The sequence below is a fragment of the Phoca vitulina genome, unplaced genomic scaffold (assembly GCF_004348235.1).
Source record: "Phoca vitulina isolate PV1807 unplaced genomic scaffold, GSC_HSeal_1.0 scaffold27, whole genome shotgun sequence".
NCBI classification, from domain to species: Eukaryota; Metazoa; Chordata; class Mammalia; order Carnivora; family Phocidae; genus Phoca; species Phoca vitulina.
This window is the reverse complement of record NW_022589730.1, coordinates 13,477,594-13,504,075: the sequence shown is the minus strand read 5'-3', so window position 1 is coordinate 13,504,075 and position 26,482 is coordinate 13,477,594. Positions and strand designations below refer to the sequence as shown.

At 38.3% G+C, this 26,482-nt stretch overlaps 1 protein-coding gene across 1 annotated transcript in view; it reads left to right on the top strand.

Annotated features, from left to right (window-relative positions):
* Positions 1-26,482, top strand: part of PHLPP1 (PH domain and leucine rich repeat protein phosphatase 1) — a 217,309-nt gene that overhangs the window by 114,060 nt on the left and 76,767 nt on the right. Inside the window, exons 3-4 of the mRNA XM_032422705.1 lie at positions 6,088-6,213; positions 24,665-24,831. Of these exons, the coding sequence (XP_032278596.1) occupies positions 6,088-6,213; positions 24,665-24,831 (293 nt within the window). The remainder of the gene's footprint in view (positions 1-6,087; positions 6,214-24,664; positions 24,832-26,482) is intronic.

Genomic DNA, 26,482 nt, shown 5'->3' with positions numbered 1-26,482 from the left:
TTTTTAGTTTATCAACTTTAGCTAGTCATAATTTTTCAACCTGAAATGTTAACTTGTTTCAGAGAAAAACTGTGATATAGCTGATAGATATTACCAACATCACTATCTGCTTTTCTTGGGGCATGATAATTATTTTATTCCTATCATTTATAAACTAGAAAGAACCAGATTGCTTGGGAAAATCTTACATTCTTTTTTTGCCAGATCGATTTATTAATACCCAAATGTTGGTGGGAGTATCATTACCATAATTATATGTTAGTATTTCCCGATTTTTAAATGATACGATAATCTCTTAATAAATGGGAAGGCAAATTTGGATGAAGAAAAGGGTTTTTGAAAATTGGGGGCATATTAAGCAAATATTTTCTTTACCATTTTTCTTCCTGAATGAGCATGGGAAAGAAGGCAGAACATGGAGGATATAAATAGAGGGGTAAAAAAAACAAAAAACAAAACAAAACAAAAAAAACCCACAACTTTTGTTAAAGTGAACTTTTTAAAATGGGCAAATGTTTAATCTGCTGGTTCCAGGGATTAGAAATGAATAAGGTAAAATCAAGTGTGTGCAGTAGTAAATGGCTTTGTTACTCACTTGCTGTGTAGCAAATTCATTCTTCATTCATAATTTAGTCGTTCCTTATGTAAATAGCCCATGTCAGTTCCCTACCCACCCCTCTGCTATTATGCATTCTAATCCTAAAAAGACTAATACTTGATCATTTAAAAAAGATTTTGGCCAGGCTGCCAGGTATATTTAGATCTATTTCAGTCACCTGTTTTGAAACCATTACTTAACTTTTGTCTGAGCATTGAAGAATTAGTGGTATCTTATTACTGAAGATTTTGTCCTCTGGATTGAATTCTGAAAAATTAGTCATCATTATTACTCCCATAGGTCATCATTACAAATGCATATTTAATGTTTGATGCCCTGTTAGGTCAACAGTCTGTTTCTTTCTTCTCTATGATGTTAGGCGTTTGCTTAGGCAAATTTAATACAACTATTTATTAAATAACCTCTGTGGGGAAGCCACTTTGCTTGGTGTCCCAGAAATACCAAGGTGGGTAAGTCATCATCCCTGCCTTTGAATTGCTTATAATTTACTATCCAGAGATGAAGGATGGGCACAACGATATCTGCTCTAAGAGAGATGCAGAAAAGTAGTGCGGGAGATGAGTGGAGGAGAGATTACATTTTCTTGTGGGGAATCAGAGAATTTTGTGATGAAGGAGGTAGCAATTACAGTAAAACTTGAAGGGTGAAAAATCTCTTGACATATGAAGGAGATGGTCAGAAAGATTATTGTGCTTAGAGAAGCCGAGGCAGGAAAGCAGTGGAATGTTCAGATAAGGTCAGAAGATCGAGTTATAATTAGCATTTTCATTCAGAGCTAGAGGCTTGTCTTGTTTCCCAGGCCTATTATTGGATGGACTTCTACCATTGAATAAATTGAAATAGCTTCCTTTTCTCACAGACCAACCTTGTAAAACCTGTTTTGCACTATGCCTTTAAAAATAATTGAGTATGTTGAAAAACAGTCTTTTAAAACCTGTTGACCGAGTTAGGGAAAAATAATTCAGTCTTTGCAATCTGAGTTTTCATTAATGTTTATCTGTTTCTTTTTTCATTCTGCTGTTTCATTCTGTTAAAGGAAAAACTAAGAGTAAATAGAAGGTTTTTGTTTTTGTTTTTTTTAAATATATGTGAAGAAGAGCTAGAAATGAAGTGTGAGATAGATTGCCCATAACCCTAGCAATAATTGTTGATAATCGAATCTGACAACCACTTGAGCATGATCATTTAGTTTACATTTTCAAATGTCAAATTCCAACTATGACGTTAAATGAAGCACTCTTAAAATTTAATTGTTGGGGAGAAATTATATAATTGGTAAATTTCTATTGTGCAAGTGTTAGGTTATTTAATTTATCCTTTAAAATTTAACATAGATTTTTAGATATCATATTTTAATATTTTACTTAATATTTGCTAAATTATGATGCATAATAAGTTGAATAACCATTAACCTACTACTCAGTTTAGGAATCATGGCAGTATCAGTACCAGTGTTTCTACCTGTGTCCACTCTCATCTTTCCCGTTGCCTCCCCAAACCCCAAAGGTATCCACCCATTGTCCTAGAATTTATATTCATCATTTTCTTTTTTGAAATAAGTTTAATCTTTTTTGAAATAAAACTATGTTTTGCTTTTGATCTGAATAAAAATGGTATTGTACTACATGTGGGCTTCTGTGATTGAATTTTTCCACTCAGTATTATGTTTTTTCATAACAAGATTCTATGTTGCTTGCTGTATGTGGTTTTCATTTCTGTATAATGTTTCCCTCTGTAAATGTTCTAAATTCTCATAATTTCTTAAGGAATTTTCCTGTTGATGGACATTTGGGTTGCTTCTAATTTTTTATTATAAATAATGCTGCTGAAATAGTCTTATATTGATATGCCTCCTGGTATGCAAGTCGATTTTCTAGGGCAGTAGTTCTCAACTCGAGTTACTGTGCCCAAAAGGGACATTTGATAATATGTACAAGTGTTTTGATTGTGAAATTATTGGACAGTCAACAAATCGGCTAAATTATTCTATAGTAACAAATCCCCCCAGATGTCAGTGACTTGACATAACCGCATTTTCTCATTCCCCTAAATGTCCACTGTGAATTGGTGGAGATTTCTTTTTTCACATAACTGTCCAGGGACCCAGCCTAATGGAGGCTCTGCTCTCCTAAAACATTTGGAACATGCAACCTTCTTTTGGTGCTGAGGCAGAGGCAGAGACAACAGAAGACTCATGAACTGTCTCTTGTATATTTGGAAGCAGAAGTGACCCCATGTCACTTCTGCTCATGGCTCATTGTCCAGAACTAGTCACATGACTTCACCTTAATTGCAGAGAGTCTGGAAAATGTGGAAAGTAGTGTTTGGTTAATATTAATATCTTTGGTGCAAGGGGAAAATATTGGCATTTATGGGGTAGGGGCTCAGAGAATGAAATGTCATGCAAAGTATTAGTACTGCACCATGTACAGTGAACTGTTTAATTCAAAATCCTGTAATAAATGACCTCCTTGAGAAATGCTGCTCTTAGATACAGACTTAGGAGTGCAGTTACTGGGCTATAGGGCATATGCACATGCTACAAGATGATATCAAATTATTTTCCAAAGTTGATGCACCATTTTACACTCACATCAGTGTACAAGTGTTCCTGTTTCTCTGCATCTTCACCAAATTTTATTGAGGTGTAATTGACCTATAGTAAACTGCATATTTTGATAGTAATTTGATAACAGTATAGGTAGCTAAATACACCCATTAAACCATCGCCACAATGAAGAAAAATGATCATAACATCCTCAAAAGTTTCCTTGGGCTACTTTGTACCCCTTTCCTCCCACTCTTTTCCTCTCACTTTTCCCCATCCTCCAGAAATCACTGGCCTGATTTCTCTTAATATTGATTAGTTTAAATGGCATTTTTAAAAAATTATATTTTCTCTTTAGTGTATAGAAATGCAGTTGTCTTTTGAGTATTGATTTTATATCTAGCCACCTTGCTAAATTTTCTTTTTTATTCTAATATAATGTCTATAGATTGTTTGGAGTTTATGATGTAGCTAATCATGTAATATTTAAATAATGACAATTTTCTTCCTTCTTTAATACATTTTTGTGTCTTATTGTAATGGCCAGAACTCTATAGTATTGAATAGAAACAGTAGATACTTGTCATCTCAGTGATCTTAAAGAGAGTGGTATATCATCATCATTAACACTGAAGTTTGCCTTAGATGTTGATAAATACCCTTTGTCAGCTAATACCAAGTTGTTATTTGTGTTCTTAGTTTGCTAGTAGTTTTTATCATGAATGATGAATAAGTGGTGAATGTTACCTAATGCTTTTTCTGCAGCTGTGGGGATGATCATATGGTTTTCTTCTTTCACCCGTTAAAGTGATTAAAGATTTTATAGTTCTAATAATGTTAAATCATCTTGCCTTTCCTGAGGTAAATCCAATTTGTTCTTGATATGTAGTTTTTTTTAAATTTAAATTCAATTAATTAACATATAATGTATTATTTGTTTCAGGGGTATAGGTCTGTGACTCATCAGTCTTATATAATACCCAGTGCTCATTACAACACATACCCTCCCCAAAGTCCATCACCCAGTTATTCCAACCCCCCACCCCTCCCCTCCAGCAACCTTCAGTTTGTTTCCTAAGATTAAGAGTCAAAAGATTTTATTTATTTATTAGAGAGCAAAGCAGGGGGAGAGGCAGGGGGAGAGGGAGAAGCAGACTCCCCACCCAGCAGGGAGCCTGACTCAGGGCTCAATCCCAGGACCCTGAGATCATGACCGGAGCTGAAGGCAGACACCTAACCAACTGAGCCACCCAGGCACCCCTTGATGTATAGTGGGTTTTTTTGGTATTTCTGGATTCTACGTGTCTGTATTTTTTTTTTTTTGTATTTCTGGATCCTGATGCAACATTTTGTTCAAGATAAGTGTTCATAACTGAGACTGGCCTATAATTTTCCTTTCTGTTTCTGCTCTGATCTGTTTTTGGTTATAAAATAGGTTGGGGTATTTTTCTTCATTTTTTGTTTGGTAGATGAGTTTGCACAAGTTTGGAATGATCTGTTTCTTGGAATTTTGGTAAAATTTATCTATAAAACCATATGGGCCTGATATTTCTTGAGAAAAAAATTTTTTAATATTCAGTTTCTTACATGGTTATAGGACTATGTAGGCCTTCTGGTTTTTTTCTTGATTTAGTGTTAGTAAAATATATTTTCTTAGATTTTGCCATAAAATTGCTTATAATGTTCTTTTAAATCTCTGCTTAATCTGTAATCATGTCTCTCTTTTCATTATTAATGGTATTTATATGTCTTCAATTGATATCACTGACCAGTATCAGTTGACATTTGATTTTGTTAGCCTTTTCAAAGAACCAGTGTTTTGTTAATGTTCATGTTCTCTGTTGTATATTTGGTTTTCATTTCATTAATTTCTGCTTTTTATTATCACCTTTATTCTACTTTGAGTTTATTCAGTTTTTGATATGGTATTTTTTCCCCTAAGTTCTTGAGACACATATCAATGAAAACAATTTTCTGCCTTCTTTTCTAATACGAGTATTTAAAATTACAAAATTTCCCCTATGTACTGCTTTTGTTGCATTCCATAAATTTTGATATGTAGTACTTTCTTAATGGTCTAGTTCTAAGAATATCTAAATTTCTATTACGACTTTTTTTACTTGTTTAGAAGTGTGTTACTGGTTTTCTAAGTATACTTGGATTTTAATTGACTTTTTATTATTGACATCTAACTTTTGTGTTTTGGTCCTAGAACATAGTCTGTGATACTCATCTTTTTGAAAATTTTTTATACTTTCCTTGTGACTTGTGATAATTTTTGTAAATGAAGCATAGGAGCTTGTGTAATATCATGTTAGTTTATTATCTGGACTTTTCCTCCTTAGGAAGAATTTACTGGGAATGGAAATTTGATTTGACTGTATCACTGCCGTATTAGGACTTGAAGGACCAATTAGGACTCTTGGTAGAGTTTTATTTCATTGTTAACCTCAATTTCATGTTAAATTTTTAAAAACTTATCTAACATGCTTGAAGACCTTTTTCAAAAGGTTGTAATTCAGAATAATACAAAAGTCCCTTAAAGTAAAAAATTTACCTAGAATAAAAATCCTTAAGTAAAATATTAAGGACAACTCCGCCCAAAGGAAAGAAGAACCTCAGCACCCTATTGTGACGATAGAGAAATATGAGGAAGGGAGTCTGTTCCAATTTAAACAGGAAGAAAAGAATTTCACTTTTGTGGGGGAAATCTAAAGAAGATAAAACTCCCCATTTTCGATTTCCTTGTAATTCAAATTGGTTGGTCAGACTCAGGAACTTAACACATTTTAAGTATTAAGAGGAACATATGTAGGGAAAGATGCAAATCCGTGCAGGGTGACTGGCCCAAGGTATGGTTAATGAACTATGTAAATGGTCTGCTTTCCTGACTCATTTTTGTTTCTGTTTGTTTTTATAGGTAGAAGAAGTGAAAAAGCACCAGCACTGTTTAGCATTTAGCTCCTCTGGACCCCAAAGCCAGACATACTACATTTGTTTTGATACATTCACAGAGTATTTAAGGTGGCTTCGACAAGTCTCCAAGGTAAGTGCTTGTTCAGCTTCTAGCTGGCTCAAGAGTTCCTCTCTGCTTTACCCAGTTCCAGAATGTAGTATTATACTTTTTTTTTTTTTTTTGCAGATACTGCTAGTAGTTTGTAATTTTTAGTTTTGTAGAAGCTCATTTTGGCTGAAAAGTAGCCAATTAAAAAATGTTTAAGTGTATTTCATTTGTTAGATTCTGTTTATCCTAAGGGGGGAAAAAAAGAATTCAGTGGGTAGACTGGCATTACTATCTTAATGTTATAGATAAGGAACATAGGCTAAGAATATTTAAGGGACTGGCCCGGGGTAGGACAACTGCAAAACCACAAAATACCCAGAGAATTGTTACAAATTTCCCCTCTTCCTCTATTTTTTCATATAAGTGGTTTAAACTGTGCCATCTCCTTTTCACCAGTTCAACTTCTGCCTTTCGAGTGGCTTACTTTCTTTTCACATCTTCATTATTTTGACCATTTTATAGTCCCCTAATTAAATAAGATCACCATGACCTATGAAACAGTATATGTGTGTGTGTGTGTGTGTGTGTGTGTGTGTGTGATGGAAGCTAGAATAACATAATGAATAAGATAAATAAGTGTTGGTATTTCAGGTAGTGTGTGTGAAGATGATTTTACATCACATTTATAGAATTGTGTATAAAATGGGTGGATTGTAGTACTTTGTGCCTTGGTTTTGCGTGTGTTTATGAAATGATGAAACCTCTCTTGGGTGCAGAAGCATTACTTTGGAATTTGCTTTCATATTTTTGAATTTATAATCCAATTTGCTATCCAAGTTCAATATGATTCAGACTGCTGTATGATGTAATTATTTATCAAGTGAATGAATAGGGAACGACTTTGTAAAACAGTTAATAGAAAATTCGAGAATAACGTCTAGAAAGACTTTGTGAAATACTGACTACACTTGAATTATCAGGTAAAAACTGTGTTCTCTGATGATGCCAAACATTTATGAACATTAGTTTCCCCTCCTTTCAGAGAGGTAGCAATAGAGGCAGAATTTGGATTGATAAGACTCAGAATTCTCCTAACCTGGTAGGCAAGTGGAAGGGCAGCACCCTGCTAGAGAAAATGGGAAAGATGACATTTTTCCTACAGACGTGCATGTAGAGTTAATGTGGTATTAGAGGCAATAAGTACATCTGTCTAGTTGTTTTACAATTACTTTTGTGGTTGCAAATGTGAGGAGACAAGTATTAAAGAATACTGTGCTTTGATATTTAAGCGTTTGCATGGGTTCAAGGCAATAAGGCAACAGCCTACACTCTGCTTTATTCAGAATAAAATGCCAAAATGTGGTCAGAGTGCATTAAATTTCTTTCTATATGGAGACATTGATTTTTTTTTAAATAAACTTTTTATTTTGGAATAATTTTCTATTTACAGAAAAGTTGTAAAGATAGTACAGCGAGTTTCCACATAGCCCCACCCAGTTTCCCAAACATCTTCCATTACCATGATAGATTTGCCAAAACTAAGAAACCAGTATTAACACATTACTCTGAAATAAACTCCAAAATTTATTTGGATTTTACTAGTTTTTCCATTAATGTCTTCTTTCTGTCCCAGGGTTTAATCCAGGCTACCCATTGCATTTGACTGTCATGTCTCCTTTGTCTCCTCTATCTCCTCTAGTCTGTGTCAGTTTTTCAGTTTTCCTGTGTTTTTTTATGATCTTGATAGTTTTGAAGAGTATTGGTCAGGTATTTTATAGAATGTTCTACATGGAGATGCTTTGATCTTTTAAATCAAATCCAGTGTCATAGTCAGCTGCTTTGCATTCTTTTTGGAACAGGTCAGAGGTATAAATTCTTAAACATGGATAAAGATGTAAATAAACATAAATTATCAAGCTTATCAATGACAGATTGTTTTGATTGAAACAATAACAGAACGATTAATAGGTATTGAGTTTAATAGTCATATATTAGACATCCACACAATTGATAAGTCACTGTTCTGAAGCTGGCAAGCATTTATTAAGCACCTTCTGTATGTTAAGTATGTGTTCTATGTACTGGGATATAGCAAAGAACAAGTCTAATTCCCCTCTCTTGGGAGCACTTACATTGGGGAAGTAGATGGTTAATAAGTAAACACACAAAGAAGACATCAAATAATCACAGTGCTGTAATACAAGTTATAATGCCAGAGTATAATGGAGGAGGAGTAACTCTTTCTGAAGAGGGGACATTTAAACTGGAACTTCAGGGAAAGAAGTATCCAGTTATTTGAAGATGTCATGGGAAGAGTTTTCCAGGCAGTCAGAGAAGATAGTGTGAAAGTGCTAAGACTGGAACAAGGGATGTGAAGTCAGGGAAGGCAGGGGTCTTACGTTACAGAACGGGATAAAGAGTCTGGATTCTATTATTGGCATAATGGCAAGCCATTAAAAGAGTTCTCTTCCAAAAAGTTACATGATCTGACATTGCAGTTGTGTGGAGGACAAGAAGAAAAGCAGGGGGTTCTGACTGGCAGGAGGCTCTTATGGTATGTTCCAGGCAAGAGGTGAGAGGAGAAACGGAGAGAAGTGGATAGATGTGTTTTGGGATGTGTTTTGAAGATTGAGTGACAGGATTACTTATAATTACATATCAAGCATGAGGAAAAGGTCGGAATGAAAAATGGCTTCTAGGTTCTTGCTTTGAATGAGGAGGTAAATTGTAGCCTCAGTCAGAAACATAGCACTAATTAGACTTTTTATATTGGCACCTTTAAAACAATGGCAAAATACAGTTTTTAACTTCAAAGAGTTTGTTTCTAGAGAGACAGCAAAGAGGTGAGGCAGAAGAGGTAGATTGTGAAACGTCTCTTTAATGGGGTGTGGAAATTGTTGATTTCTAACGCTGTTGGTGATCATAAAGGTCAAATGTTAGTTTGGTTAGTACTCTTCACTGTCGCTGGTTGGCTAATATGCCATCTCCATGGTCTAATAGGGTGGTGTATCTGGAACGAGGCTTTCTCTCTGATTATCCAAACCACGAACAGACGCAGGCACCAGGCCACTCAGTAGGAGAAGGTGGGGGGTGGAAGGAGAATTGTGACATAGGAGAAGGTGATGGTGGCAAGGTGGAGGAGTGTTGGTGTGAGTTTCCTCTTCCACTGATTATCGTATTGCCATTAGAAAGTTTCTGATGTGTAATGCAGCTGCAAGCAGATCATTCACACGCACATAGGTACACAACAAGCCTGCAGCTTACATTTCACACAGGTGTGGGTGGGTGCTTCCAGGAGGGAACGGAAGCTAATTACCTTAAATTATGAGTATTAATAAGTGGTTAACTAGTAGTTGGCTGGTATTAGTGAGAATGAATTCAAATTAGAACCTTAACCTCCTTTCCCTTCAAAAAGGCTCTGAATGTTTGGAGAAGCCAAATAGTGTGGGAGTGAAGAGTTCGGGTTTCAAACTAAGGCAGACATAGATTCTACCATTCACTGGCCCTGACACTGTGTCGAAGCTTCTAAATTTTAGGCCTTTTCATTTGGTAAAGGGAATAGTAATAGTACTTACCTCCTAGGGCTTATGTCAAATATGCACATGATAGACTTATCCTGGCACACAGTAGATTTTAACTGTGTGTGTGTGTGTTTGTGTGTGTGTGTATGAGAATGACTAAATAAGTAAAACAATTTTATGGCCATCATTCCTGCTGTTATCACTGATTGGCCAGACGATCTTTTTAAAGTATTACCTGTTTTTATGTTTATTTTAAGCTTATAAAGATGCACATATGCTTGGTTTATCTGAACAAAGGACCTTTTGCTATTCTTAACAGCCACAGCAGCCTTTTGGGGTAACATAATTAGGGATGGCAGACGTAGGGGAGAAAGATTTCTTCCTGAGAAGTCAGGAGTCAGGGACAGAGGGCAGAACATCTTAGTAAATGCATATTTTAGATACAGTGTCTTTCCTTTCTCCATTCTTAAAAACCAGATAAACACTTCGAAAGTTTTTAGAAGTTTTTACGGTTGGTGAATTAAAGGAGAAATGAGTTGTTAAGGTGCTGGTTGAAGAGGTTAGATATTATAGAAGGAATCAGTGTGAGAGCCCCTTATTTGGTTGTGAATCCCATATAAAACAGCCGTGCTCTTCTTTAAACTTCGTATCTTAAGGGTGGTCCTGTGCTCTTATCTTTTTCTTTAATCCAGCATCCTGGGAGAGTAGGTTGGGGCCCCTGGAAAGAGGATATGAGAAGCTCGGTCCATTGGGGAGTATGTGCTTGTGGGAAATTTGGAGTGGCCAAAGCTGACTCTTAAAAGCCACTTATACTTTCAGCTTCCGTTTCCACTGTCTCTGTTCTTCCTCATGTCTGTAGGCATTAGGAAGTTACACAGTTTAGTTGTTCAGGGTTACTGTGGAGACTTTCTTTTCCTTTTCTTATTGAGAAACACAACATTCACAGAATGGAATGTCTATACATCCTAATGTTTATTTTTTTTAATTTTTTTTCTCTTCTTTGCATTATCTTTTAATCTTTTTTAAAATTTAAATTCAAATTATTAATATATAATGTATTACTAGTTTCAGAGGTAGAGGTCAGTGATTCATGAGTCTTATATAATACCCAGGGCTCATTACATCACATGCCCTCCTTAATGTCCATCACCTCGTTACCCCACCCCACCCCCCAACAACCCTCAGTTTGTTTCCTATAGTTAAGAGTGTCTTATGGTTTATCTCTCTGATTTTGTCTTGTTTTTCCCTCTCTTTCCTATGATCCTCTGTTTTGTTTCTTAAATTCCACATATGGGTGAGATCATATGATAATTGTCTTTCTCTGATTGACTTATTTTGCTTAGCAAGAATACCCTCTAGTTCCATCCACGTTGTTGCAAATGGCAAGATTTCTTTTTTTTTTTTTGATGGCTGAGTAGTATTCCATTGTATATATACCCCACATCTTCTTTATCCATTCATCTGTCATACATCCTAATGTTCAAATGAGATTCATTTTGATAAGAATCTGAAAGAAAAACAACAACAGAAAGAAATATCTGAGTTTCTGATTTTTAATGACCATCCCCACCTTAGTCTGGGTAGGAGGACAAAGAGAAGCAATTCTGATGATTTTTAAATTAAAATGAATTAGATAATTAATTTAAAAGGAAAATCCTTTATTTTCAGTTTATGCTTCTGGATCTTAGCTAAAAGAGAAGTGTGAATCTTCTAATTTGTTTAATTTGATTTTGGGAAAATTTATAAAAGGTTATTAGTTAGATATGTTCTACCAAGATAGGCCTTTATATACTTACTATTTTTAAAATTGAATCCTAGCACTTAGTATTGCTTGCAAAAATAATACCCAAAGCAGTCCCTTTGGAGTTTTTGTTTTGGGTGGGTGTTAGTGGTAGATACTGTGAAGGAAACAGCTCCTTTGGGAGGATTACAATATTGATTATAAAGTCATCCCTAAAATATTAATGCACGACATGCTTTAAAAATTCAGTAAACATTCTGTTGTATGCAGTGTAAAAAAGGGCTCTGTTTGCTCACCACGGGCACATGTTTTAAGCATGTTTTCCGAGGGATGGGAGGAAGGCTGGGAGTGATAGTAGAGAGAAGAACAGGAACTGCAGAAGACGTCCTGTCAAATACACGACACAAGTGACATAGGAACGCTGACCTTGATGTCCATTCTTGTGGCCCACTTTTTGGAGTGCATAAGTTTTAGACATGTTGATTAATCCTATGAATTCTTTTCAGAGTTAGTCTTTACACGAATCTATAGCCTAAGCATATGTAATTTTTTATTAAGCCTTAGTTACTTCTACAGCACTGTATTGTCCCGCTTTAAAGTCTGTTTCTTTATTTCAGGGAAGATTTAAAAAGCGGGGAATCAGATCGTGGATTGGGTGTTGTGCATGAATGTGTTTTTAACTTTTTATTATGGAAAATGTCAAATATTTAGAAGTGGACATAATAGTATAGTAACAACCACATACCTTGTGACCCAGCTTCTACAGTTATCACCTGTGAGCAGTTGTGTTACATGTGTGTTATATGGCCCATTGTGACAAATTCACACCCCATGGAGCAGCATAGCTCGTGCACGCTTCTCCCTCCTTGTTGATCAGGGGCTGACATGCAGTTTCCAGTGACTGTGGCTATCATAGTGGCTCTCTCTCCTGTCTTTCTTCCAGTATTAACCGTAGTATTTTATTCTAGGCCTCTTGTTTTTTGTTTTGTTTTGTTTTTGTCACTGCCGTGAACTTTTTGGTTGCCTTGATATATTGGGTTCACTCTTAATAGGCATAGTGTAGGCAAGTCAGGGCCACATTTCATGCTGAATTAAAGATCACATGAAGTAATGAGTAAATATCACCCCTTTAAATCAGAATAAAGTATATGGTGAATCACAACTGAACTTTGGCTTTCACATGCTTAAAAAGAGTGTTTGTCTGGTTCAGATTTCACTCAAAGAATACTTCACTAACTACTTGAGTCCAGTCATTCTAATGTAATAGGATTAAGGTTTCCAACATAAAGATTTGTGTCATTGGATGGAGCTGCAAGGAACCCTGAAAGATTACTTAGTCATCTTTTACACATTTTTTGCCTCTTAATTTGAAGTGTAGATTAGGGAGTATGCTGCTTTTTGTCAGCATGATTTGAAACCTGTCTTTTAGGGATTGTGCTGTAGTTGCTTACACTGGGATTATAAGAGGCTTTGCTCTCAGTACGTTTCTGCTAAGAAGTCCAGGTGTTTTTGTTGTTGTTATTCTTGCTGTTGTTCATTTGTTTTTTTAGAAACCTTCACATCACATTTTATACCCATTCTCTAGATAGAGAATTAAGGGCTATTTGACCAAGGACAGTCTAGCAGATCTGTGGTAGAAGCTTAAGTTAAACCATGTGACATAGATTTTAGCTTATAATACGTCACCCCATCCCAAGGAGATTGTTCTTGTACCAACTCTGTAGTGAAGATATGAGAAAAATTTGGAAATCCAGTATATGAGCTGTTTGGGTACAGGAAGACTTCAAGTAGGTAATGGGCAAATTGAGTTTCTGAAGGATGAATAGGAGTTCACTACAAAGACAAGAAGGGAAGGGCATTTCAAGGAGAGGTGTAAAGTAAGTACAAAGGCACAGCTGTGTAAAATGTGAAAATATAGTTCTATCACAGATGTCTGAGCAGCATGAGACAGAAAAAAAAAAAATAGAAGCTAGATAAAGTTTAAAAAGTGCTGGCCTGTCTGTTTCCTGCTAGTTCCATATCATTTCCTGGGGGAAATTTGATTATAAGTTACCAAATATGATAACTAACTTTCTAACATAGTAATGAATTTGTTACATAAAAGTTCATGTTAGTTCATGTTATGGAATCTTCCTTATGGATATGAGCAACAGTTTATGAAATTAGGGAATTTAGGAATTCTGCTTTGACTGATGAAATATTTTGGATTGCATTAAATTTTGTTTTTGTAATACGTAAAACTGTGATTAAGTTAGTAAAATATTAAAATGATCTCTTTGTGGTTATAATTATGCTTCATCTTATTTCCACATTGCTAATCCTGTCTATTCTTTTTTCCTGTGGCAACTATTGGTTCTGAAATCCTAGTTAACATTTTTTTTTTTAAGATTTTATTTATTTATTTGACAGAGACAGAGCAGGAACACAAGCAGGGTGAGTGGGAGAGGAAGAAGCAGGCTTCCCGCTGAGCAGGCCCCCGATGCGGGGCTCAATCCCAGGACCCTGGGATCATGACCTGAGCTGAAGGCAGATGCTTAACGACTGAGCCACCCAGGCGCCCCTAGTTAACATATTCTTAAAAAACGGGTTTTTCCTTGAATTCTGAGTCATTTCAGTTTAAAGCCATTTAATTTTATTTTCTCCAAAGTTTTATCATCCAGTTTTATCCAAGTAAAAAATACCTAGTTTGCTTACCATTCCCTAGCAAAAGAGGCATGCTTTTGTGAAACGCTGCCGGCTTGTCCATTTACTGGGTTAAACTGATCCCCTGTGTCTCCGTCTTCCCTCCCTGGGTCTTCTCACTTCCTCCCCTTTATTCTGCACTTTGTTGGAGTTACCACAGAGTTGCCATGAGAGACATGGGGAGGGAGGGTAGAGAGAAGACTAATTCCACCCTTTCTTTATGCAGGGCACTCTTCTAGGCTCAACTTCTAGGTCAGGGTCTCAGCAAACGGAAGAAATGTGTTCCTCATGTGGATTTTATCTGTATATTGTTACTACCTTTAATAAAATACATTCTCGGGGGCGCCTGGGTGGCTCAGTTGGTTAAGCGTCTGCCTTCGGCTCAGGTCATGATCCCAGGGTCCTGGGATCGAGCCCCGCATCGGGCTCCCTGCTCAGCGGGAAGCCTGCTTCTCCCTCTCCCACTCCCCCTGCTTGTGTTCCCTCTCTTGCTGTGTCTCTGTCAAATAAATAAATAAAATATTTAAAAAAAAAAAATAAAAATAAATAAATTAAATAAATAAATAAAATAAAATACATTCTCGGTGTCAAGCAAGGGGCTTACAGCTGTGTTTTAAAGTTGCAACATATTATTTTAAGATTGGAAAGGGCCCTTGTAAGAAAGTCACCAAAAAGGTAATATTACCAGTTGTAGTTTTCTGGAATAATTATCTTAATAGTTATTTGGTCTTTTCTTTGAAAGTATTCTTTAGTTGAACCTTAAGTTGTAGCCATGATCAGGTGCTCTTAGTTCAGAGACTTAGAATTCAAGATTCAAAAAGGACCTTCTGGACTCCCAGACTTCCTTCCCTCCTCAAACCGTCTGTAGCGTTCCAGACACCTGTGCTGTCTGGCCAGACGGCTCTTCCTTACCAGTGAGCGGAGGTCTTTTCCCTGTGGCTTCAATCTGTTGATCCGGTTTTGCTCTCTAGTATAACACGGGAGAATTCTGTTTGATAGCCTCTGAATATTGAAGTTAGCATGATTCCTGTGCCCTCCTCCACCCCTTAGCCATCTGTTTTCAGGAGGAGCATCTCCGGTAGTTCCAAGTCCTGCTGTCACGTGGTTCCCAGATCCCTTCTTCAGCTGGTTTATCGATATGCGTACTTGAAGATACCAACTGATGAGCCCGGACCATCATTTTCCTTGCTTCACACATTATATCCAAAGTGAATTAGTTATTCATCCATGAGGTCGACGCCAAATTAAAAGAAGTTTTGTTTTTACCCCCAACTTGTTGATGTATTTTGTTCATAAAATCACTTAGCCTAATGAATCGATCTAGTAGTGACCGCAATAATGCCAATAGGAATAACTAATGTTTTGGTAACTTTTTCTATGTGCCAAGCACACTTCTAGGTGCTTTATAGCAGCCCTGCGAAGTAAGTACTCATTACAACTCTACGAGGTCAGGTTTTACAACAAAAGAGGGAGTAACTCTGGACAAGATACTATCACATCTCCATTTTGCAGATGAGGGAACTAAGGTATGAAGTATCCAGCCCTGCTTTATGCAGGAAGTTCTGCTAGCTTGCTCCTTTTTCTTTAATTGTACTTCCAATGTTTAACAGTGGCCTGAGGGAACAAAACAGACCAAGACTCAACTGAAATGTACTGAAAATGTCAAAGGGAAGTACTTCACATACAAGGTTGTCAACAGCATCCAGGCAGCTCAGTGGTAGAATAAGAGGTGGTTTGTCACACAGTCTGTTGTATGGGGTATGCTGCTAGGGAAGCCGCTGTGCACTGCTCGTCCGTCGTCTTAAATGATGGCCAAGACACATTTAAGAAATCTGACGTGCTTTCTATGTCATCCAAGGCAGATTAGTATATGTGCTGCCGAAGCGAGCACTCATCCAAGGCAGATTAAATTGATTTTATTGTTGAGAGGACTACTGTTGTCTAATTCTTCAAAAACTGGTCAAGTATTGCTATCTCAGGAATTCACCATATATGATTAACCACATCTCTGTATCTGGTCATGTTAATATTATGAAGTTAAGTCATTTTAGTCTTGAGTATTTAGACCAATGTAAATATATAAATATATATACTTATATATATTATTTATATATATTTATATAGTAATATATAAATATTTATATAGTAAAAATATATATTTATATATTTATATATAATATATAGACTTTATATTTATAAAATATATAAAATATATTCATATTTATATTTATATATTTATATATATATATATATATATATATATGTTAAGAGTTTAGTTTCCATTATATATTTGCTTTTCTTGGAAGATCCCAGTATTTGTAACCCAGAGTATTGCATTTCCTACATCTCCTCTGAAGAGTTAAGTTCGTCTACCCACTGGTCTGATTTATAATTTCATAAAGTAAGGAATCACGGAATAATTGGAAAAATGTCAATGACCTCTTTATGTCTAACATGCTCGACCTTGTATGTTAGATTTGGAACTTAAAATACAAAACAAGTAGCTCGTTTCTAATAGTAGAATCATTTAAGTATACGTTTACATCACTTCTTTTACCAGAAAGCTAGAATTTAAGTGTTTTTTGTGGTTGGCTATCTTTTCCCTTCCCCGTGGTCAGGGAGATGCCACTTTCTCAGGTGGCCACTGTCTAAACGGACTGTTTACACCTAGTTTGCCAATACGGAAATGAGGAAGGAACTCTGAGTTCAGATTTGATCTCCGCCCAAGCTGAGCTCTGTTTTTCTGTTGTTACTGAGAAACACAATGGGGTTTGTGTGTGGGTGGGGGGGGGGGGAAGATAACGGCTGGAGTGACATGGGAGTGATCCTGGGAGGCTGTTGGTGCCATCTCCTCGCAGTTTTTCACTGTTGCCTCTGGCTCCGGGAAAGGTGGTGCCAGGTCTGCATTTCCAGTGGAGGCCATGCAACGAGCTCCCTGGACAAACACCGCAGTTCCGTCTGCTCTTGGTGGTGATGTGCAAGTCTCTGCCCGAGTGCCCAGGCGAGGGAGGGGAGTGTGGGTGCTGGGATTGCACAGGGTTGCTCTGAGCTTTGTGTTCTCTGCTCTGGGTGCTCTCATCACACCACTGTGCGTACCTTCCTGAATTACGGTCGTGTAAGTGTCCATGTCTCAAGAGACCAAGCTTTTGAAGACACAGTGCCACCTCTCCAGGACCAAGTCCAGTGCCCGGTTCATAGAGGCAAATGATAAACATGTGTTGAGAGATTCACTCGTCCCCATCCCCTCCATTCGCCTGGCAAAGAGAGGTCAGGATGCTTAGGTGGAGCTCTTATTCTAAATTTCTCAGTATTGTTTTTTCCATATTGTTATAGCCTGGTGCTTTAACAGGGCTTTAACAACATCGGCACTTTGCTTTGCTCCTATTAGTGTATTTTAATTACTAATTATTAATTATTAGTAGCTCCTATTAATGTATATATTGTAATTAATTTTATACCAAAGTTACCTTCACCTGTTAAACAGATTTTATAAGATTGTAATATTAGTACAGGATCAAGAAAAGAGATGTCATTGCAAAAAGGTCTGGGGTCAATTTAAGGCATTTCCTATATATTTGTAGATTTTTTTTTTAAGAAATGATTGCATGTCGTAGAGCGGTGATAATCTGAATTTTATTAAAATTAGAAACTTTGGTTTGATATAAAGTATTATAAAACTATTGATGAGGATGGAGTTGAAAATAAGTTGCTAGAATGCTTAGCTAAAAGATTAATAAACACTCCTCTAAATTTATATTCTCCTCCCTCATGCCTTCCCAAAGCATTTTTAGGGAGTGAGAATTAAAACTAGGTCAGTTAAGAGGTTAAGAATTTTTTACAGAAGTCTAGTAAAGTCCCCAGAGACTATCCCTGTAGCCAGGGCATAGTTTTCCAAGCCACTGAAGGTTAGGCCAGAGCAGTTGATGCCTCCCTGTGCTGGTGTGCAACAGTCTTTTACTTTACACAAGTAGAATTACTTGTGCTATTTCAGCTGCTTTCACCAAGCCTTTCAGGGTCATTTTGATTGATTTTGAGCATGTTTGGCACATAATAAGGATAAATGCCCCTTCACTAAAGTATAGTGGTAACAACAACAAAATAAGTCACATGAATGTTTTTCTAAACCTTTCCTTGCTAATAAAAGATGAGGACAGTCCTGTTACAAGGGAAGATGATAATTTCAAAAGCATAGCAAGGATTGGTTAGGATAGGAGAGATATCTTGGTTTAGAAATGCAACTCAGCTAGATGCATAGCTGAGACCAGTTTTGACATAAGTGCCCTAAAGGCTTGCCAAGAAACAACTGAGGGAAGTGTTGAGCTGAGTAGCCTGTTAGAAATATCTGGAAGCCCAATAGGTCGTCTGAAAAGTTTGTCGTTCATATTATCATTTTTATGTTTACCCTGCAGTGTACTTTTGGGGAAATATTTTGAGGCCCAAATTAACTTTCCCCCTCCCCCTCCCAACATGTTTACAAGTAATTTGGAAAAGAAGACAACCTGAGAAGGTCGTTGGAATTCATGTTCACTTTTATGTGTCTTCCAGAATATGTAGGTTCATGGGGGGGGAAATCCCATTTAGTTCCCCAACTCTATCAGCCTTAAAAAAATGTTTTGCTGTTAATCCAGACTAGCCAGATTTCCCTAGCCACAGTTCCATTGAACCAATCTTCTAACACTTGAATCCCTTCATGTGTAGTTCATGGACGGTCTGTGAGCCTCATAACTAGTGTCGTGTTCTGCCTTTGACTGAGCTTTATCTGTGTCCTGCTCAAGGTGGCAAGAACAGTGGCCTGTGCTCTTGTCCTTTTTTTGTGTTACAGGTTTATACTGCGCCCAGCTGTGGTTGTTGGTCAAGGGACACTTGGTCTGTAGAGCCTCTCCTGATTTTTTTAAAATGAGAAAAGTATTATTTACAGCAGCTTGTCCAATTCATCAGGGCAGGGACCATCTATTCCTCTTTAGTGATGAGGGCACAGAAGGACAGATAGATGAAGTGACTTATCCAGAGCCACATGGCTTGGAAGTGGTAGAATTGTTTGTACGCCCTGAATATTGTTAAGACTGTGCCCTTTCTCCTGCATGTCAAGTTGCTTGGGTCTCAACTTTGTGTCTTCCACTGTCTCGATGTTGGGAGGTGTAATAGAAGTACAGTAGCTTTTACCAAAAGGATTTTGTATTCTCATTGTGAGGTCCTTTAGAGATCCCTTTCTATAACAGATTTGAGGTGATTTCTGCATGTGCCCTTTTCTTTCACTTTCTAAATTTCTATAACCTTTTATTTATTTATTTATTTTTTATTTTTTTATTTTTTTAAAGATTTTATTTATTTATTCATGAGAGACAGAGAGAGAGAGAGGCAGAGGGAGAAGCAGGCTCCCAAGGAGCAGAGAGCCCGATGCGGGACTCGATCCCAGGACCCTGGGATCATGACCTGAGCCGAAGGCAGACGCTTAACCATCTGAGCCACCCAGGCGCCCAAATTTCTATAACCTTTTAAACTTTTCCTGTAACCTTTTAGAATTCAGTGAGGTGCTCCCCAAGTGGCGTCACCCCTGCCCAGGTAGACAAGCTGTGTAGGTAGGAGTGGGCAGAGCCCATGATGTCAGGGAATGGTGCCCCCGTGGGGCTTCACCCCTTCCCTGAAGTCTGTTTGTGGTCAGCACATACTGTCTGCTTCTCTCAAACATGCCAGACTGTCTTCTGTCACTGCCATTCCTGAGGCTTAAGCTTCCCCTGGGATAGCATCTGATCATCTTTGCTGTGGTCTAAGGGGTTACATTGTTATTTTATCATGGGAGTTAGAAGTACAGGTCCTTGTTCAAACTCAGGTTCTGCTACTGCTCAAACTGGGTGACCATGGGCGTGCTCGGTGACTCTGTTTACCCTTCATCTTTGAAATGAGGGTAAGTCATCACCACACTGAGTTGTTGTGAAGGTTAAATAGCATGGCTAGAGCAGTTAGAAGAGGGCCGCCCACAAGTGAAGCACCACCTAAATGTTAGCTGGTATTATTGCTATTCCTACTACTTAAAAAAAAAAAAAAAAAAAAGTAATAAGAGGCTACTTGCTCTGAGGTATAGCCAGGTGGATTTCTGATTTATTTTTATTACTTATTTAGGTCTTTCCTGTGAAGGATCTTAGTTTTAATAGGTGCCATGTATGTGGGTCACAGCTTCTTTGGGCAGTCCAGCCGATGGTTTTCTCACGTGGGAGTCAAGCAAATCTCTTTGTGGCATATCCCTATGTGCCCAGGCTGGTCTGCGTGGAAGCACTTAAATTCCCCCCTTTTTGCAGAGACGGGGTGGAGGGGCAGCTCCTGGTAGCTTTTGTGGTCACCTTGGCAGCTCACTGCCCTGCTGCTATCCTTTCTGTTCTTGCTGTGCACGGCTCTTGCTTGTTGTCGCCTTGTTAATGTGGCTTCTTTCCCCTTGTTTCCAGCAGCAACAGCTTGTGGTCCAGAACGAGGAAAGGAATCAAATACTACTTGACATGTAATCATTATCTTTCAGTTGTCTGAGGAGAGTATTTAGTGTGACGCCTCAGTCGAAATAGGATTTGTCCTCTTCAAAGTAGTCTCTGTGTGAAAGCATACGCTAGGTGTGTCAGATGCAGGCTGGTGAGAAAGCAGGGGCTGGAAATTGGTCCAGTGGCCATTCTTCTGACAAGTACTTTTTTCGAGGGTCTCACCAAGTGCTGAGCATATCAGGGTATATCAGTGAACAAAATAGGCAAAAATCCCTGCCCTTATGGAGCTTGCAGTCTAGAGACAGAGATTTTCAGAACCTTTCCATGCTTCCCATTTTGCTCACATTGAAAGCTAGAGTATTTACAGTGACTGAAAAGACCCTGCCGGACCTGCTGCCCACCCCTACCCCCTTACCTTCCTGATCTCACTACGTACAGGTCATTCTCCCCTCCAACATGCTGGGCACATCCCTTTTTAGGGCCTTTACCCTTGCTACTTCCGTGTTCCTCTAGACAAATCCCTTCAGCCAACTTCCTCATGCCCTTCGTGTCTAGATGTCACCTGTTCAGTGGGGCCCACCCTGACCAACCTATTTAAGGAGAACTGACCACTTTTCCAACAATCCTGACCCCCTGTTCCTTGCTCTATTTTTTCCATAGTATTTGCCAATTTTTAACATATAATTGACTTATGTACAAAGGCAGGGATCTTAATTTTGTTTACTGAGGCATACCAAGTGCTTACCTAGGCCAGTATTGGCACATGGGAGGTATTCAGTAAACGTGTTGAATGACTGAAAATGAAAAGTACTCTGGAAAAAATTGTGAAGGGAGTATTAGTTTCCAAATTAACAAAACCTTGGTGACTTTAAAACAACAGAAATGTACGGAGTTCTGGAGGCCAGAAGTCCGAAATCAAGGTGTTGGCAGGACCATACTCCTTTGAAGGCTCTAGGGGAGCATCCATTCCTTGCCTCTGTCTGCTCCTGGTGGCTCTAAACATTCTTCGGTTTGTGGTCCGTGTTACTTCTGTGTCTGCCCCCATATGGTCACATCGACTTCTCTTCTTCTACCTCAAAACACTGCCTCTCTCTTAAAGGATACATATTTCGTCATATAAAGTAATATTCACTCTTGCCGTATAAGATAATATTTATAGATTCCAGGGACTAGGATGTGGAAATCTGTGTTTTTGTCTGCCTCGCCTCCTTTTTTGGGGCCACTGTTCAGCCCACTAGTTAAGGGGATCCCTTTGATGACAGGAGGAATTGTTGTCCCTGGTGTACCACCTAGTAGAACACTGAATTCAAAGAAAGCCAGAAGACTGCTCTCATCCATTTTCTTCTTTAACTGAAATTTTAATTGAAATTACATTTTTTTCCCAAAGTAAACACACATACACATGCACACAGAAGAGCACAAAGGATAATATTACAGTTTCCACGTACTTGTCTTCCCCAGTTGTTAACACATTTCCATAGTTCCTTCCTATCTTCCCATTCTTATTTCCTTTCCCCTCCCGACCCATATAGAAACAATTGCCATCATTAATTTGGTATGTGACCAATGCAGGGTTTATGTGGTTAATAGTTACTGTTCCATAGCTATTTATACATAATATATGGAGTCGTGTGTGTTCGTGTTTTCTCTCCTGGCTTCAGAATATATAAATCCCAGAGAAGGCCTCTGGTAGCCTAGCTGGGGTCACATGCCAGTACTTGTTGGATCAATCGTGGGTTCAGTGGATGGGGTACTCTGGTTGTTCAGGCCTGGAGTACGTGCCTATCCCTGTAGCCAGAGGGTCAACACGCTTTGTTCGAAGCTCTGTCAAGATCCCAGGATCCTGAAGGATTGCTATAGGAAGATATGGAAAAAGGATTTGGGGTAGATGAAAACACAGATTTGCACTCAAGTTTGAAGTTTGAGCTTGGACATCAGGTCCTTTGGGAAGCCTTCCCTGACTTCTTAGATCATGCACTTACCATTACTGTAATCATTATCATGTAGTACCTAATTTCCCTCTGCTTCTCTTGAGGTGTGCTCACCCAGGGCGGAGACTGTGTCTGCCTTGTTTACTGCTGTACCGCAGGTGAGAGAAGGCCGGCACACCCTTACATGCTCAACGTGTGTGCGCCCTCTCTGCCTGTAACAGGTTCCCGTGAGCGTTTGCACCTGCCTGTCAGGCCCATTACATTCCTCATGGCTCTCTTCACATCTTTTAGTGTATGTGGATGATTTGGCCCTGTTTGGGATTTTCTTTTTTCCTTCCTTCCTTCTTTTTTTGTGGAAAACAATTTCTTCTTTTTCTTATTTAATAGTGAAAATTCAAGGAAAGATATAGTTGTTAAAATGCAGACTGAGACTTCGTCTTTTTTTTTTTTTTTTAAGATTTTATTTATTTGCTAGAGAGAGGGAGTGCACATGAGCAGGGGGTGCAGCAGGCAGAGGGAGAAGCAGGCTCCCTGCTGAGCGAGGAGCCCAATGTGGGACTCGATCCCAGGACGCTGGGATCATGACCTGAGCCGAAGGCAGACGCTTAACCGACTGAGCCACCCAGGCGCCCCTATAAAGTCTTCTGAGTTGAGCCCTGCCAGGCTGTTTTTACCTCACTCTCCCCTTAGTTCTCAAGTGTGCACAGTAATTTCTTTCTAACCTCAAATATGCCATCAGCAGAATAGGTTTTATGCAAATTTACTTCTGAATACCTTTTCAGCATCAGGAGAATTTGGATTCCAGTAGCTGTAAGATGTGAATCATTCTATTTGGCAGTAGTAGCAATACTGCTAGTGGTAGTACTAGAGTCCCCGCGTACTGAATGCTGTTTCTGGGTTGGCTGGTAGATGCCCATGTCACCCTCACACCTGGTACACAGATGAGAAAACTGCAGCTCGGAGGGCTCAGTGATCTGGTCATGTCCTCTCAGCTCCTCAGTGGGGGAGTTGGGACATAAAGCTGCACATGGACCCCCGAGTCACACTCCTGAGCACCATGCCCTGCTGCCTCTGTAACTGGGAAAGAGAAAGCTAGAGTTTGGTAATAGAAAAGGATATCATACTGGTCACAGATAAGGAGTGGTGTTTCTGCCATAAAGCTTTGGTAAAGATAAAGAGCACAAGGGAGAATCAATCCAAATCTTAGAACAGTATTACCGTGGCGTCTCTGGGGGAGAGGAGCCAAGGTGTGTGCAAGTGGGGCTGAAGCCACACGCAGAGGCATAAAGTGACACTGCATGACTTGGAATATTGGAGAAAGCATTTGAGAAATACAGGTCATCCAATGCTCTTTCTGTCTCTAGCATGCTAGTTGGTCTGGGCCCTGGGACGCTCGCCACGGTCATAGTCATTCAACCAGGAAGGCTTTGAATATGTGGATAAACATTCCGACATAAAATAAATTTTACTTAGAATACTTGCATGAAGCAAAGCCCAATGAATTTATGAGCATCTCATTGAAGCTTTGTGGGACAGACAACCCAAGAAGTTGAGAGCAAGCAGACAGTGGAATCTGATCATATGCTGCCATTACTATTAAAGATGTGTACAAGGCCATCAATACTACTATTCTTTATTTGTGCTGTTTTAGATCAGTATATACAAGGGCTTTGATAGGTTCTATCTAGACCTTAGTGTCTATCTCCTAACCCTGTAGTTACTCTAGAGTCTTGTATTACTTAGCTCTGAATTCCCTTACCATGAACGTTTTCAGGAACTTAACCCCTACGGTTGGAGGAGATTACTGATATCACTGAACCTGATAGGATAATCTGTGCTTTTTGTAACCTGTCTCCTATACCGGGTTACTGTAAGTACCTTCCTGGCAGGGACACTGTTTTCTGCTTTTACAGTACTTGACTTGGTTCTATGTTAAGTAAATAGTCTACTGGTTTGTGTTTGGACTACTAGTGCTAAATACTGGTTTATATTTGGGCTACTAGTGCCACTTGTACAATATGTCTGTGTTCTCAATGGGGTTTCTATCCATAGAGGGCATCTGTAGGATAAATGGATGGTTTCTATCCATAGAGGGCATCTGTAGGATAAATGGATGGTACTAAAATCAGGCTGGGTTTTATCCCCCTCCAGGTTGCGTCACAGCGCATTAGCTCAGTGGACCTCTCGTGTTGTAGCCTGGAGCATCTGCCTGCCAACCTCTTCTACAGCCAAGACCTCACTCATCTCAACTTAAAACAAAACTTCCTAAGGCAGAATCCCTGCCTACCAACTGCCAGGGGGCTCAATGAACTGCAAAGGTGAGCATACAGAAACGGGTAGCCTCTGATTGTTATTTGAATATTCTGACTTAAAAAGCTACAGTGTGTAACCTTTCTCTTTCAGAGGGCAGGGTAATAGGACTTTATGGAAGTGAGGACATTATCAGTTTCATTCCGGAATTTTTTTTAAGGTCCCTGCCTTTGAAACGAATGATTTATGATATTAATTAACTGGACAGATTTGTGTAAGAAGGATATTTCTTTTGAAAACACTTCTGTTTCCTAACTGATCTACAAATGGGTCTGTGAAAAGTTTGTTACTCGGTGTTACTTCTGAACTGCTGAGGTTTGGTCAGATTAGATTATTTCTTTTGAAGTTTATAAAGTCAGTTTCTTCTGTGAAAAGACATTTCCCCACCAGTTTAAGAACTAAGGTTTAAATCCACTAATAGCAGGGCATCTGGGTGATTAGTGTGTAGGTTTCAAGAGTCCAATGTTAAAACAGTATGCTTTATAACTGGAGAGAAGGGACTTTATTTGCGTGTACTTAAAACAGATTTAAGAATTTACTGTATTCATTTCCTCTTTAGAGCAATGATCATTCTTGATTCTGTGGTAAATTAAGCCTCTGATACTTACATATTTGTTGCAGATATCTGAGACTATAACTGCAAAAGAATGTAACTTTTAAATAATTGTTCACTTGTTCTAAATGACTGATAATGATCCGAGATTAAACTATGGTAACTTACCATTGTGATTATGTGCTCACGGTTTTTAATATCCAAAAATAATAACCCAGTAAGTGTTTATTATAAAGTTTGTGCAATGTGTAATTGGAAAAGAGAAGAGTATTCTAATTGTCTTTTCAGACAATTGTGAATAGTCTTCTTTGATGCTATGCCAAAACTTGACAAGTGGTCATTTCTTAAATGTTGGTTCCAGTATGGAATCTTAAACCCTGTTGTTAAACTTGAAAAAATTCTTTTACATTAGGTTCTGTTGACCTTTGTTGCACTTTGAATGGGTCCTTGCCCGTGCATCACTTTATCTCATTAATTATTGGTCATTTGGGAAATACTAGCTCATTAGAAAATGGAGCTATTCCAGATGTTAACGCACTTTATTGTGCAATTTCAAGACATCACAGTTGTTAATATCACCACTGATGCCATCAGAAAAATCTTTAAGTATTGGGAAGTTCTCAAGTTCACAGTGGAAACAAGTTTTCTAAAATGTTGACGTTCATTTGGAAGCTCGAAGGCTATCCTTGGCAACAAATACCGTCAGTTGTTTTTCCTGAAATGACCTTCTCACTTCATTGTAGAGAAAATGTCTGCCAAATACCCAAGTCCGAATAGTGAATTTGTCAGTTGTTCTTTCACGTAAAAGTTGCATTCCATGAATTGACTAGTTTGGCTCACAGCTCAAATAATCATACAAGTGTTTTCTTTGAGATAACCATCATACTTTACAGCAAAGGTGCTTTTATCCACAGATATAGAGGGCCAATCAGGAAACTCTGAAAGAACTAAATAATAAGCAGTGTAGGACGTTCAAGAACTTGGTATCATACTCTTGAATCCTAAGACACCAGCAAAGGGACGTCAGAATTCATTCAAACCAATGCTCCCATTTTAGAGATGAGGTGGATGGAGAAGGTAAATGTCAATTTCAGATTAATGGTTAC